Below are 16,221 nucleotides of genomic sequence, written 5' to 3' on the forward strand. Positions count from 1 at the left end.
ACGAAAACAAAAACCTAACAACAAACCCAACCACAAACACCAATACCAACAAAAAAAAAAAAAAAAAACAACGAAAAAGCAAACGAAAACAAACCAAATCCAAACGCAAAACCAACCAAAAACACAAATACAAACCCAAACAAAAAAACACAAACAAAAACGAAAAAAGAAAGAACAAAAACGAACCAAATCAAAACGCAACCACTAACGCAAACCCACCTAAACACAAAGAAAACACTAACGCGAACATAAACGCCCGGGGCGGAATCACCTGTTTTAGCTTAATGAACGACTATAGTACCCCAACTTATTCACAGTCTTTTGCACTCACTTAAACGAACGCGCCTGTTTCAATTTAATAAACAATTTTAATACTCCAAGCTTATCCGTAAAATACCTACAACATTTGCACTTGATCAATCCCCGCTAATTATGTAATTATTTTTTTTCCCAACACCAAAACAAAGTAATTAAAAAGTAAATTATTTTCACGGAATGCAATGGTTTTATAAAGGGAAGTAATTGTGTTTTTCCTAATTTATCAAAGGGAAGTAAGTGCTATAGGACTAAATAAAGACATAATTAGAATTTTTGTAAAAGATGATATTTTTTTTAAAACTTGTGTTTAATGAACATGCCGACAATTATTACTATAATTTGAAAAATGAAAATGATTTCCCAACACTTTCAATAGTAATTTTTTAGCTCATAAATTTAGACAAATGCGCACGATAATTTTCTAACACTTAAATTCGTACAATTCCAACGACATACAAATGCATTACATACAGAACTGAGCTTTATATATTAGATATATATATATATATATATATATATATATATACATTTTAAAATATATATATATATATATATATATATATATATATACATATACATACATATATATATATATATATATATATATATATATATATATATATATATACATATATATATATATATATATATATACATTTTTAAATATATATATATATATATATATATATATATATATATATATATATATATATATATATATATATACATATACATATACATACATACATACATATATATATATATATATATATATATATATATATACATATATATATATATATATATATATATATATATATATATATATATAAATATTTATATATATATATACATATACCAATGAAACTGTCAAGCCACAATATTCCCAACTACTAGTTTGTCTACATATTTCTCCCGAGTCAGACACCAGCAGTGTCTCTTAAACTGGCTTGTTCTTATGTCAGATCGTCTTTACTGGGCACGGGAGGACCCGATGAACTTACTTGAAGGACTCTTTGCCATGGGAAATATTATCAGCTTTTTCCGCATTTCTTACTTACTTCCTGCCAACGAGATCTTAGGACCGCTGCAGATATCACTGGGACGTATGCTAAAGGTAGGCAAGCCACTAGACATTAACTGAGGCGGACTTTTTCTAAAGGTAGGCAAGCCACTAGACATTAACTGAGGCGGACTTTTTCTAAAGGTAGGCAAGCCACTAGACATTAACTGAGGCGGACTTTTTTTAACGGGTACCCCCTGATTGGGTTCCACCTGGAGAAAGAAATTCAGTTTAAACATAGCTAGATCAGATTACATTTGTGGGTCGCTAACAGAAGCATTTTCTTAGATTCAGCTGAATAGCTTACTTGAACTGTTCTAAACCAAATATTTTTCTGAATAACTTACTTGAACTGTTCTAAACCAAATATTTTGCTGAATAACTTACTTGAACTGTCCTAAACCAAATATTTTGCTGAATAACTTACTTGAACTGTTCTAAACCAAATATTTTGCTGAATAACTTGAACTGTTCTAAACCAAATATTTTGCTGAATAACTTACTTGAACTGTTCTAAACCAAATATTTTGCTGAATAGCTTACTTGAACTGTTCTAAACCAAATATTTTGCTGAATAACTTACTTGAACTGTCCTAAACCAAATATTTTGCTGAATAACTTACTTGAACTGTTCTAAACCAAATATTTTGCTGAATGACTTACTTGAACTGTGCTAAACCAAATATTTTGCTGAATAACTTACTTGAACTGTTCTAAACCAAATATTTTGCTGAATGACTTACTTGAACTGTTCTAAACCAAATATTTTGCTGAATGACTTACTTGAACTGTTCTAGGATATCGCAAAGTTCGGAGCTTTATTTATCCTTGTCATCTTCGCCTTCATGGTGGGCCTTCACAACTTGTACTGGTACTACAGCGAGAGGGTTAAAATAGAACTGGACAACTTGACGCATCCTAAGCAGGTTCCTGCCGAGAAACACTTTGGAGGGTAAGTCAATAGTTCTAAAGAGAAATTGTTTTCTATAGATTTAACGTTTGATACAGATCAAATGAAATGAAAATTAGTTTTTTAAAGAATGCATTAACGTTTGATACAGATCAAATGAAATGAAAATTAATTTTTAAAGAATGCATTAACGTTTGATACAGATCAAGGATAATAGAATGAGTTTAAAATACATTTTTCTAACCATCTATTTTTAGGGTGCTGCCTACCTTTCGAACGGTGTTTTGGACCTTATTTGGTCGAGGGGAACCTGAAGTTGTTAAACTAGGCGAGTTTAATAATACATTCACAGAGGACATCGGCTATGTCATCTATGGAGCTTATAACGTTGCTATGGTTACCGTCTTACTTAATATGCTTGTTGCAATGATGACAAGATCATTCACCCTAATTGCAGTAAGTTGCTAAAAGTAGTGTTTGTCATTTACAACAGTGCTACATCACATCTAGTTTATCAAGAGTGACTGTAATATCAGTGCTACATCACATCTAGTTTATCCACAGGAAGAGTGACTGTAATATCAGTGCTACATCACATCTAGTTTATCCAGAGTGACTGTAGTATCAGTGCAACATCACATCTAGTTTATCCAGAGTGACTGTAATATCAGTGCTACATCACATCTAGTTTATCAAGAGTGACTGTAATATCAGTGCAACATCACATCTAGTTTATCAAAAGTGACTGTAATATCAGTGCTACATCATATCTAGTTTATCAAGAGTGACTGTAGTATCAGTGCTACATCACATCTAGTTTATCAAGAGTGACTGTAATATCAGTGCTACATCACATCTAGTTTATCCACAGGAAGAGTGACTGTAATATCAGTGCTACATCATATCTAGTTTATCAAGAGTGACTGTAATATCAGTGCTACATCACATCTAGTTTATCCACAGGTAGAGTGACTGTAATATCAGTGCTACATCATATCTAGTTTATCAAGAGTGACTGTAGTATCAGTGCTACATCACATCTAGTTTATCAAGAGTGACTGTAATATCAGTGCTACATCATATCTAGTTTATCAAGAGTGACTGTAATATCAGTGCTACATTACATCTAGTTTATCAAGAGTGACTGTAATATCAGTGCTACATCACATCTAGTTTATCCACAGGAAGAGTGACTGTAATATCAGTGCTACATCACATCTAGTTTATCCAGAGTGACTGTAGTATCAGTGCAACATCACATCTAGTTTATCCAGAGTGACTGTAATATCAGTGCTACATCACATCTAGTTTATCAAGAGTGACTGTAATATCAGTGCAACATCACATCTAGTTTATCAAGAGTGACGGTAATATCAGTGCTACATCACATCTAGTTTATCCACAGGAAGAGTGACTGTAATATCAGTGCTACATCATATCTAGTTTATCCAGAGTGACTGTAATATCAGTGCTACATCACATCTAGTTTATCAAGAGTGACTGTAATATCAGTGCTACATCACATCTAGTTTATCAAGAGTGACTGTAATATCAGTGCTACATCACATCTAGTTTATCCAGAGTGACTGTAATATCAGTGCTACATCACATCTAGTTTATCAAGAGTGACTGTAAGATCAGTGCAACATCACATCTAGTTTATCAAGAGTGACTGTAATATCAGTGCAACATCACATCTAGTTTATCAAGAGTGACTGTAATATCAGTGCTACATCATATCTAGTTTATCCAGAGTGACTGTAATATCAGTGCTACATCACATCTAGTTTATCCACAAGAAGAGTGACTGTAATATCAGTGCTACATCAAATCTAGTTTATCAAGAGTGACTGTAATATCAGTGCTACATCACATCTAGTTTATCCACAGGAAGAGTGACTGTAATATCAGTGCTACATCACATCTAGTTTATCCACAGGAGGAGTGACTGTAATATCAGTGCAACATCACATCTAGTTTATCCACAGGAAGAGTGACTGTAATATCAGTGCTACATCATATCTAGTTTATCCACAGGAAGAGTGACTGTAATATCAGTGCTACATCATATCTAGTTTATCAAGAGTGACTGTAATATCAGTGCTACATCACATCTAGTTTATCCACAGGAAGAGTGACTGTAATATCAGTGCAACATCACATCTAGTTTATCAAGAGTGACTGTAATATCAGTGCTACATCATATCTAGTTTATCAAGAGTGACTGTAATATCAGTGCTACATCACATCTAGTTTATCCACAAGAAGAGTGACTGTAATATCAGTGCTACATCACATCTAGTTTATCAAGAGTGACTGTAATATCAGTGCTACATCACATCTAGTTTATCCACAGGAAGAGTGACTGTAATATCAGTGCTACATCGCATCTAGTTTATCCACAGGAAGAGTGACTGTAATATCAGTGCAACATCACATCTAGTTTATCCACAGGAAGAGTGACTGTAATATCAGTGCTACATCATATCTAGTTTATCAAGAGTGACTGTAATATCAGTGCTACATCACATCTAGTTTATCAAGAGTGACTGTAATATCAGTGCTACATCACATCTAGTTTATCAAGAGTGACTGTAATATCAGTGCTACATCATATCTAGTTTATCAAGAGTGACTGTAATATCAGTGCTACATCATATCTAGTTTATCCACAGGAAGAGTGTCTGTAATATCAGTGCTACATCACATCTAGTTTATCAAGAGTGACTGTAATATCAGTGCTACATCATATCTAGTTTATCAAGAGTGACTGTAGTATCAGTGCTACATCACATCTAGTTTATCCACAAGAAGAGTGACTGTAATATCAGTGCTACATCACATCTAGTTTATCCACAAGAAGAGTGACTGTAATATCAGTGCTACATCACATCTAGTTTATCAAGAGTGACTGTAATATCAGTGCTACATCACATCTAGTTTATCAAGAGTGACTGTAATATCAGTGCTACATCACATCTAGTTTATCCACAAGAAGAGTGACTGTAATATCAGTGCTACTTCACATCTAGTTTATCCCGAGTGACTGTAATATCAGTGCTACATCACATCTAGTTTATCCACAGGAAGAGTGACTGTAATATCAGTGCTACATCACATCTAGTTTATCCAGAGTGACTGTAATATCAGTGCTACATCACATCTAGTTTATAAAGAGTGACTGTAATATCAGTGCTACATCACATCTAGTTTATCCACAGGAAGAGTGACTGTAATATCAGTGCTACATCACATCTAGTTTATCCACAGGAAGAGTGACTGTAGTATCAGTGCTACATCACATCTAGTTTATCAAGAGTGACTGTAATATCAGTGCTACATCACATCTAGTTTATCAAGAGTGACTGTAATATCAGTGCTACATCACATCTAGTTTATCAAGAGTGACTGTAATATCAGTGCTACATCACATCTAGTTTATCAAGAGTGACTGTAATATCAGTGCTACATCATATCTAGTTTATCAAGAGTGACTGTAATATCAGTGCTACATCATATCTAGTTTATCCACAGGAAGAGTGACTGTAATATCAGTGCTACATCACATCTACTTTATCAAGAGTGACTGTAATATCAGTGCTACATCACATCTAGTTTATCAAGAGTGACTGTAATATCAGTGCTACATCATATCTAGTTTATCAAGAGTGACTGTAATATCAGTGCTACATCATATCTAGTTTATCCACAGGAAGAGTGACTGTAATATCAGTGCTACATCACATCTAGTTTATCAAGAGTGACTGTAATATCAGTGCTACATCATATCTAGTTTATCAAGAGTGACTGTAGTATCAGTGCTACATCACATCTAGTTTATCAAGAGTGACTGTAATATCAGTGCTACATCACATCTAGTTTATCAAGAGTGACTGTAATATCAGTGCTACATCACATCTAGTTTATCCACAAGAAGAGTGACTGTAATATCAGTGCTACATCACATCTAGTTTATCAAGAGTGACTGTAATATCAGTGCTACATCACATCTAGTTTATCAAGAGTGACTGTAATATCAGTGCTACATCACATCTAGTTTATCCACAAGAAGAGTGACTGTAATATCAGTGCTACATCACATCTAGTTTATCCCGAGTGACTGTAATATCAGTGCTACATCACATCTAGTTTATCCACAGGAAGAGTGACTGTAATATCAGTGCTACATCACATCTAGTTTATCCACAAGAAGAGTGACTGTAATATCAGTGCTACATCACATCTAGTTTATCAAGAGTGACTGTAATATCAGTGCTACATCACATCTAGTTTATCCACAAGAAGAGTGACTGTAATATCAGTGCTACATCACATCTAGTTTATCCACAAGAAGAGTGAATGTAATATCAGTGCTACATCACATCTAGTTTATCCCGAGTGACTGTAATATCAGTGCTACATCACATCTAGTTTATCCACAGGAAGAGTGACTGTAATATCAGTGCTACATCACATCTAGTTTATCCAGACTGACTGTAATATCAGTGCTACATCACATCTAGTTTATCAAGAGTGACTGTAATATCAGTGCAACATCATATCTAGTTTATCAAGAGTGACTGTAATATCAGTGCTACATCACATCTAGTTTATCCAGAGTGACTGTAATATCAGTGCTACATCATATCTAGTTTATCAAGAGTGACTGTAGTATCAGTGCTACATCACATCTAGTTTATCAAGAGTGACTGTAATATCAGTGCTACATCACATCTAGTTTATCAAGAGTGACTGTAATATCAGTGCTACATCACATCTAGTTTATCAAGAGTGACTGTAATATCAGTGCAACATCACATCTAGTTTATCAAAAGTGACTGTAATATCAGTGCTACATCACATCTAGTTTATCAAGAGTGACTGTAATATCAGTGCTACATCACATCTAGTTTATCCACAGGAAGAGTGACTGTAATATCAGTGCAACATCACATCTAGTTTATCAAGAGTGACTGTAATATCAGTGCTACATCATATCTAGTTTATCAAGAGTGACTGTAATATCAGTGCTACATCACATCTAGTTTATCCACAAGAAGAGTGACTGTAATATCAGTGCTACATCACATCTAGTTTATCAAGAGTGACTGTAATATCAGTGCTACATCACATCTAGTTTATCCACAGGAAGAGTGACTGTAATATCAGTGCTACATCGCATCTAGTTTATCCACAGGAAGAGTGACTGTAATATCAGTGCAACATCACATCTAGTTTATCCACAGGAAGAGTGACTGTAATATCAGTGCTACATCATATCTAGTTTATCAAGAGTGACTGTAATATCAGTGCTACATCACATCTAGTTTATCAAGAGTGACTGTAATATCAGTGCTACATCACATCTAGTTTATCAAGAGTGACTGTAATATCAGTGCTACATCATATCTAGTTTATCAAGAGTGACTGTAATATCAGTGCTACATCATATCTAGTTTATCCACAGGAAGAGTGTCTGTAATATCAGTGCTACATCACATCTAGTTTATCAAGAGTGACTGTAATATCAGTGCTACATCATATCTAGTTTATCAAGAGGGACTGTAGTATCAGTGCTACATCACATCTAGTTTATCCACAAGAAGAGTGACTGTAATATCAGTGCTACATCACATCTAGTTTATCCACAAGAAGAGTGACTGTAATATCAGTGCTACATCACATCTAGTTTATCAAGAGTGACTGTGATATCAGTGCTACATCACATCTAGTTTATCAAGAGTGACTGTAATATCAGTGCTACATCACATCTAGTTTATCCACAAGAAGAGTGACTGTAATATCAGTGCTACTTCACATCTAGTTTATCCCGAGTGACTGTAATATCAGTGCTACATCACATCTAGTTTATCCACAGGAAGAGTGACTGTAATATCAGTGCTACATCACATCTAGTTTATCCAGAGTGACTGTAATATCAGTGCTACATCACATCTAGTTTATAAAGAGTGACTGTAATATCAGTGCTACATCACATCTAGTTTATCCACAGGAAGAGTGACTGTAATATCAGTGCTACATCACATCTAGTTTATCCACAGGAAGAGTTACTGTAGTATCAGTGCTACATCACATCTAGTTTATCAAGAGTGACTGTAATATCAGTGCTACATCACATCTAGTTTATCAAGAGTGACTGTAATATCAGTGCTACATCACATCTAGTTTATCAAGAGTGACTGTAATATCAGTGCTACATCACATCTAGTTTATCAAGAGTGACTGTAATATCAGTGCTACATCATATCTAGTTTATCAAGAGTGACTGTAATATCAGTGCTACATCATATCTAGTTTATCCACAGGAAGAGTGACTGTAATATCAGTGCTACATCACATCTAGTTTATCAAGAGTGACTGTAATATCAGTGCTACATCACATCTAGTTTATCAAGAGTGACTGTAATATCAGTGCTACATCATATCTAGTTTATCAAGAGTGACTGTAATATCAGTGCTACATCATATCTAGTTTATCCACAGGAAGAGTGACTGTAATATCAGTGCTACATCACATCTAGTTTATCAAGAGTGACTGTAATATCAGTGCTACATCATATCTAGTTTATCAAGAGTGACTGTAGTATCAGTGCTACATCACATCTAGTTTATCAAGAGTGACTGTAATATCAGTGCTACATCACATCTAGTTTATCAAGAGTGACTGTAATATCAGTGCTACATCACATCTAGTTTATCCACAAGAAGAGTGACTGTAATATCAGTGCTACATCACATCTAGTTTATCAAGAGTGACTGTAATATCAGTGCTACATCACATCTAGTTTATCAAGAGTGACTGTAATATCAGTGCTACATCACATCTAGTTTATCCACAAGAAGAGTGACTGTAATATCAGTGCTACATCACATCTAGTTTATCCCGAGTGACTGTAATATCAGTGCTACATCACATCTAGTTTATCCACAGGAAGAGTGACTGTAATATCAGTGCTACATCACATCTAGTTTATCCAGAGTGACTGTAATATCAGTGCTACATCACATCTAGTTTATAAAGAGTGAGTGTAATATCAGTGCTACATCACATCTAGTTTATCCACAGGAAGAGTGACTGTAATATCAGTGCTACATCACATCTAGTTTATCCACAGGAAGAGTGACTGTAGTATCAGTGCTACATCACATCTAGTTTATCAAGAGTGACTGTAATATCAGTGCTACATCACATCTAGTTTATCAAGAGTGACTGTAATATCAGTGCTACATCACATCTAGTTTATCCACAAGAAGAGTGACTGTAATATCAGTGCTACATCACATCTAGTTTATCAAGAGTGACTGTAATATCAGTGCTACATCACATCTAGTTTATCAAGAGTGACTGTAATATCAGTGCTACATCACATCTAGTTTATCCACAAGAAGAGTGACTGTAATATCAGTGCTATCTCACATCTAGTTTATCCCGAGTGACTGTAATATCAGTGCTACATCACATCTAGTTTATCCACAGGAAGAGTGACTGTAATATCAGTGCTACATCACATCTAGTTTATCCACAGGAAGAGTGACTGTAATATCAGTGCTACATCACATCTAGTTTATCCAGAGTGACTGTAGTATCAGTGCTACATCACATCTAGTTTATCAAGAGTGACTGTAATATCAGTGCAACATCACATCTAGTTTATCCACAGGAAGAGTGACTGTAATATCAGTGCTACATCACATCTAGTTTATCCAGAGTGACTGTAATATCAGTGCTACATCACATCTAGTTTATCAAGAGTGACTGTAATATCAGTGCTACATCATATCTAGTTTATCCACTGGAAGAGTGACTGTAATATCAGTACTACATCATATCTAGTTTATCCACAGGAAGAGTGACTGTAATATCAGTGCTACATCACATCTAGTTTATACAGAGTGACTGTAATATCAGTGCTACATCACATCTAGTTTATCCACAGGAAGAGTGACTGTAATATCAGTGCTACATAATATCTAGTTTATCAAGAGTGACTGTAATATCAATGCTACATCACATCTAGTTTATCCACAGGAAGACTCAGACCGTGAATGGAAGTTTGCACGTAGTCGCCTGTACACCGATTATATAGGTAACATTGGAGTCTTACCTGTTCCTCTCAACATTCTTGGCGCGCCCAACTGTTTATTTCAGATGATCTTCTCCAGCCACTCCATTCCAGACACTTTGGATATTGACCTTGAAGGTGAGACACTTTGGATATTGACCTTGAAGGTGAGAACAACGAGGTACTAGGACAACGTTTATATAATAAAAGCCCATCTGCGCACTTGTCTCTATCTCTCTCTCATTCTCTCTCTCTCTCTTTCTCTCTCTGTCCCCAACATTTGTGAGGCTATGTGATCGGTATGTTTAGCGATATATTTGTCTCTATCTCTCTCTCCTTCTCTTTCTCTCATTCTCTTTCTCTCTCTGTCCCTAACATTTGTGAGGCTATGTGATCGTATGTTTAGCGATATATGGAGAACTTAAAGATACGGACGTTTGTTTTTGAAAATAATATGGTGGATGTTTTAAATGTATAAACTAAATATTATTTTGAGAAGGAAAATAAAAATAAAGTCATATTCAAATGTAGAAACACATTTTTACTTTCTCGTATACGAAGTATAAAGGACGTTTTGTAATCGTGAAAAGGAAATCAAGATTTTTACAAACCTCGACGTTTTACACCTCCATGAGTCGGAAAAAGATAGTTTTGCAATTTTGTCCGTATGTCTGTGTGTGTTTGTGTGTCTGTGTGTGAACACGATAACTTGAGTACCGTTAGGTTGATGAAATTTCAAACAAAAGTATTATATCAAAATTGTAGTTCTGTATCTACTTTTCAGCTTCTTCTTCTTATTCGTTCTTAATTTTTAGTGTTGGAAGGGATCTGCCAGAGGGTTTGAACTCGAGACTTTTTCGAATTTGTAAACTTAAGCTTTTGCCGACTCGACCACGCCTCCATCACAATTAAGGATACGTGTCAACTGGTTATGCACCATTAAGGCCATTGACTCCGATTTCAGCCTGCTTTTCTTTTTGGATTTGCTTCTCTCCTAGAAGAGTGGCTGTCCCCAGCTAAATATATATATATATATATATATATATATATATACATATATATATATATATATATATATATATATATATATATATATATATATATATATATGTGTGTGTGTGTGTGTGTGTGCGTGCGTGCGTGCGTGCGTGCGTGCGTGCGTGTGTGTGTGTGTGTGTGTGTGTATCTGTAAACACGATAACTTGAGTACCGTTACAGTTAGGTTGATGAAATTTCATATTTTATCAAAAACGTAGATCCTTATCAACTTTTGAGCGATTTCCGATAACCGGGAGTGGTACTTTTTCTACTTTGAATTTTTCAAAAGCCTATAACTTGAGTACTATTTCAGATGGATAAATGAAATTTCACATTTCAGTAAAATATCTAATTATCTGCATCCTTTCAAATTTTGAGTAATTTCTGTTTACCGGAAGTAGTATTTTTTGCCATTTCCGATTTCTAAAAAATAAAAACGCATGTGAATTTATAAAGTACTAATAATATTCCGCACTATTATGCACGTTTTATTTGGCGATCACTTGGTGTGCAATTCTTTTTTTCTACGAGATTTTATTCTATTCTAAAAAGTTTAAGTATTTAAAATGGATTAAAAATCATGTCTATATCCCGAGTTGCCATCCCCTGTTGTTTCATATAAAAATATTCGAGAAAGTTTAGGGGAGATCATTCCCGGTTTATTGTAATAGGTATGGGTAGCATATGTTATTTTAAATGTGTCTGGTTTTTAGCTATTTAGTTATTTCTTTGCCTTGTCAATAATATCATTCAACGTGTATTAAAGCAAATTGCATTTTGACTAATAACTTTTTTTATAAAATATTTTCCTCATACAATTATAACATTAAAATATATAGGCCTATAATTCACGTGTAACGGGTACCGACGACTAGTTCGGTCTAGATTGGCCTACCGACGGCCGGTTGAAGTTTGTTTCTTGGTCTAGATTGGCCTACCGACGGCCGGTTGAAGTTTGTTTCTTTTATATCAGGTGAGATGGTTGATTCAATACAAGGGGACATTTCAAGCAGATTTCTCTACAACAACGAAAACGTAAGTACAGATGTGTGAGTTTAATCCAAAATTTCGTCATATTTGTGAGCATAACAAGTCAACTAGCAGTGGAAAGAATAATAACTCTTCTTAAGGCCGTTTAAAATTATTTGAAACATTTTAATCTGAATCGAAAACACGAACTACATAAGTATCATGATACCCATGTTTTATTGCTCAGACCAAAAGCGTTAGTGTCGTCACTACCCCATTTGACACGGAAGAGAATACCACTCTTAAAGCCAAGCCCAGCAGTTCCCAAAGTCAAGAAAAGCTCACATATCGAGTAAGTTGGTCGTATTCCAAAGATATTTTCTTTTCTGTGTTCATACTGCCAATACCCCTGTGCAAAGTCAGTTTCGCTACACCGTGTACATTTTTTTTTCTACACCATGTACATAATTTCTTTGTCTATATCATGAATAGAGTTAAATTAATGTTGCATATATTTGGTTTCGTTCTACAATTCGAGTGATAAAAAAAGTCATTGAGGATTTTCTCAATATTTTAGCAAACAATGGAACGGATTGTGCAAAGATATATTTTTGATTTACAGAGAGAAGCTGAAGTCACAGAAGGTGAGTTTCAGTAACCCACAGATCACGTCGTTAAATAAACTGTCAGTAACACACAGATCACGTCGTTAAATAAACTGTCAGTAACCCACAGATCACGTCGTTAAATAAACTGTCAGTAACACACAGATCACGTCGTTAAATAAACTGTCAGTAACACACAGATCACGTCGTTAAATAAACTGTCAGTAACACACAGATCACGTCGTTAAATAAACTGTCAGTAACCCACAGATCACGTTGTTAAATAAACTGTCAGTAACACACAGATCACGTCGTTAAATAAACTGTCAGTAACCCACAGATCACGTCGTTAAATAAACTGTCAGTAACCCACAGATCACGTCGTTAAATAAACTGTCAGTAACACACAGATCACGTCGTTAAATAAACTGTCAGTAACACACATATCACGTCGTTAAATAAACTGTCAGTAACACACAGATCACGTCGTTAAATAAACTGTCAGTAACACACATATCACGTCGTTAAATTGCTGGAGCATTTTTTTTAATGTGGATTGACATCATGCAGATGACTTCGAAGAGATCAAGCATGACATATCCAGCTTTAGGTATGACGTCATTCATCAGATGGCCGTGAAGACGAACGTCCAAGACGAGCTGATGGCCAGCATGAACACCATCTTAAACCAAATGCAGGTACTTACACTCGAGTTATTTATGAACACCATCTTAAAACAAATGCAGGTACTTACACTCGAGTTATTTATGAACACCATCTTAAAACAAATGCAGGTACTTACACTCGAGTTATTTATGAACACCATCTTAAAACAAATGCAGGTACTTACACTCGAGTTATTTATAAACACCATCTTAAAACAAATGCAGGTACTTACACTCGAGTTATTTATGAACACCATCTTAAAACAAATGCAGGTACTTACACTCGAGTTATTTATGAACACCATCTTAAAACAAATGCAGGTACTTACACTCGAGTTATTTATAAACACCATCTTAAAACAAATGCAGGTACTTACACTCGAGTTATTTATGAACACCATCTTAAAACAAATGCAGGTACTTACACTCGAGTTATTTATGAACACCATCATAAAACAAATGCAGGTACTTACACTCGAGTTATTTATGAACACCATCTTAAAACAAATGCAGGTACTTACACTCGAGTTATTTATGAACACCATCTTAAAACAAATGCAGGTACTTACACTCGAGTTATTTATGAACACCATCTTAAAACAAATGCAGGTACTTACACTCGAGTTATTTATGAACACCATCTTAAAACAAATGCAGGTACTTACACTCCAGTTATTTATGAACACCATCTTAAAACAAATGCAGGTACTTACACTTGAGTTATTTATGAACACCATCTTAAAACAAATGCAGGTACTTACACTCGAGTTATTTATGAACACCATCTTAAAACAAATGCAGGTACTTACACTCGAGTTATTTATGAACACCATCTTAAAACAAATGCAGGTACTTACACTCCAGTTATTTATGAACACCATCTTAAAACAAATGCAGGTACTTACACTGGAGTTATTTATGAACACCATCTTAAAACAAATGCAGGTACTTACACTCGAGTTATTTACGAACACCATCTTAAAACAAATACAGGTACTTACACTCGAGTTATTTATGAACACCATCTTAAACCAAATGCCGGTACTTACACTCGAGTTATTTATGAACACCATCTTAAAACAAATGCAGGTACTTACACTCGAGTTATTTATGAACACCATCTTAAAACAAATGCAGGTACTTACTCTCGAGTTATTTGACTTGACACCCGCGTTTGGGAAGGGAGCATTTAATGGCACTGTGAGACATAGAAGTGTGACTTCAATAACTAGTAAGGTACTAGTCATGTTAAATGAAAGCTCCGTCACTTGTAGAGTATGATGACATTTACTTACCTTGCTAGCAGCACAGACGCAAAGCACTGATAGGCTTTCACTGGAACTTTAGAGAGCTCCTGTTGAAACTATCGGCCTTTAAAGAGCTTAACTTGAAGATATGGACCTTATGAAGGCCCCACTTGAAAACCAAGTTTGCATCATCGACTCCAATATAAACTATTTGCAGTTGGAGCCTGTAGATAAGTAAAGTTACCCGAGGGAAAGTGGAGGCTTTCATCAACAACCACAGCAGAGGGATTCTACACATTTGGTGGCTGGACAATATCAGCTGTTCCAACCACAGCCATGTCAACCACATCAGAAGGATTCTACACACTTGGTGGCTGGACAATATCAGCTGTTCCAACTACAGCCATGTCAACCACATCAGAAGGATTCTACACATTTGGTGGCTGGACAATATCAGCTGTTCCAACCACAGCCATGTCAACCACATCAGAAGCATGTAATGGGATTAAATACACAGTTTACACAAAAGTATTCTATGTGCTCCGATAGTACTTTATTTAACCAAGGATTTTTTTAAAAATGACATCTATCTAGCCCATGGCATTAAGTTTTCCCACCTGTAACTGTCAGTGGTAAATATATCATTTTTGTAATCATTCTTGCCTGTCTGATTGCCTGCCTGCCTGTCTGATTGCCTGCCTGCCTGCCGGTCGGTCGGCCAATCTGTCGGTTTATTAGTCTGTCGATATACATTTAAAATAAATAGGATACAACAAATTCAATTAATTTCTATCTTTCTCTATATTTGCAGGATCTTAAAGAAAAACTCCACAAAGGAAAAGGCAGCATTTGATGCATACATCAGCACAGCGTCTGCTTCAAGTACACCTGCAGCCACTAATTATCTATGTGGACTACTCTCTGTAATACACATGGATGCTTTCAAAACATTTTTAAAAAAATATCACAACTATAAGTATATCCAATCATCAGTTAATTATTTAATTTAAGGTGTAGCTGGTTGTGGGAGGGGGGGGGGGGGGAGGAGTCTGCCGTCACTTATGTCCATCTTGAAGACAGTGGTGCAAGTTTCGGGAATAAATTCAACTAAAACTTTCACTCTCTAGTTCACAGTATTATACACAAGGTGAACTTGAGCTTATTTATAGTGGCCAGATATACATCACACATTTGGCAAGTAATTAATACATTTGCTCTTCCTCATCTGTAAGGCACAAACAACAGCATGAAAGTGCCTTTTTCTGTCTTAATTTCATCCCACTTCAGCATTTTGATCTTAGATTTTTATCTATTCACGATTC

General features: G+C 35.2%; 1 protein-coding gene across 1 annotated transcript in view; it reads left to right on the plus strand.

Moving 5' to 3' along the window:
• Positions 1 to 15,904, plus strand: part of LOC131956103 (short transient receptor potential channel 6) — a 36,435-nt gene extending 20,531 nt beyond the window's left edge. Inside the window, exons 12-20 of the mRNA XM_059320513.1 lie at positions 1,284 to 1,435; positions 2,179 to 2,333; positions 2,549 to 2,747; positions 10,342 to 10,513; positions 12,387 to 12,448; positions 12,630 to 12,734; positions 12,960 to 13,026; positions 13,558 to 13,685; positions 15,711 to 15,904. Coding sequence (XP_059176496.1) covers positions 1,284 to 1,435; positions 2,179 to 2,333; positions 2,549 to 2,747; positions 10,342 to 10,513; positions 12,387 to 12,448; positions 12,630 to 12,734; positions 12,960 to 13,026; positions 13,558 to 13,685; positions 15,711 to 15,752 — 1,082 coding nt within the window. The 3' untranslated portion in view covers positions 15,753 to 15,904. The remainder of the gene's footprint in view (positions 1 to 1,283; positions 1,436 to 2,178; positions 2,334 to 2,548; positions 2,748 to 10,341; positions 10,514 to 12,386; positions 12,449 to 12,629; positions 12,735 to 12,959; positions 13,027 to 13,557; positions 13,686 to 15,710) is intronic.
• Positions 15,905 to 16,221: the final 317 nt, after the last annotated feature.

Source organism: Physella acuta, unplaced genomic scaffold (genome assembly GCF_028476545.2).
Source record: "Physella acuta isolate Inbredline_101_S28 unplaced genomic scaffold, ASM2847654v3 ptg001127l, whole genome shotgun sequence".
NCBI classification, from domain to species: Eukaryota; Metazoa; Mollusca; class Gastropoda; family Physidae; genus Physella; species Physella acuta.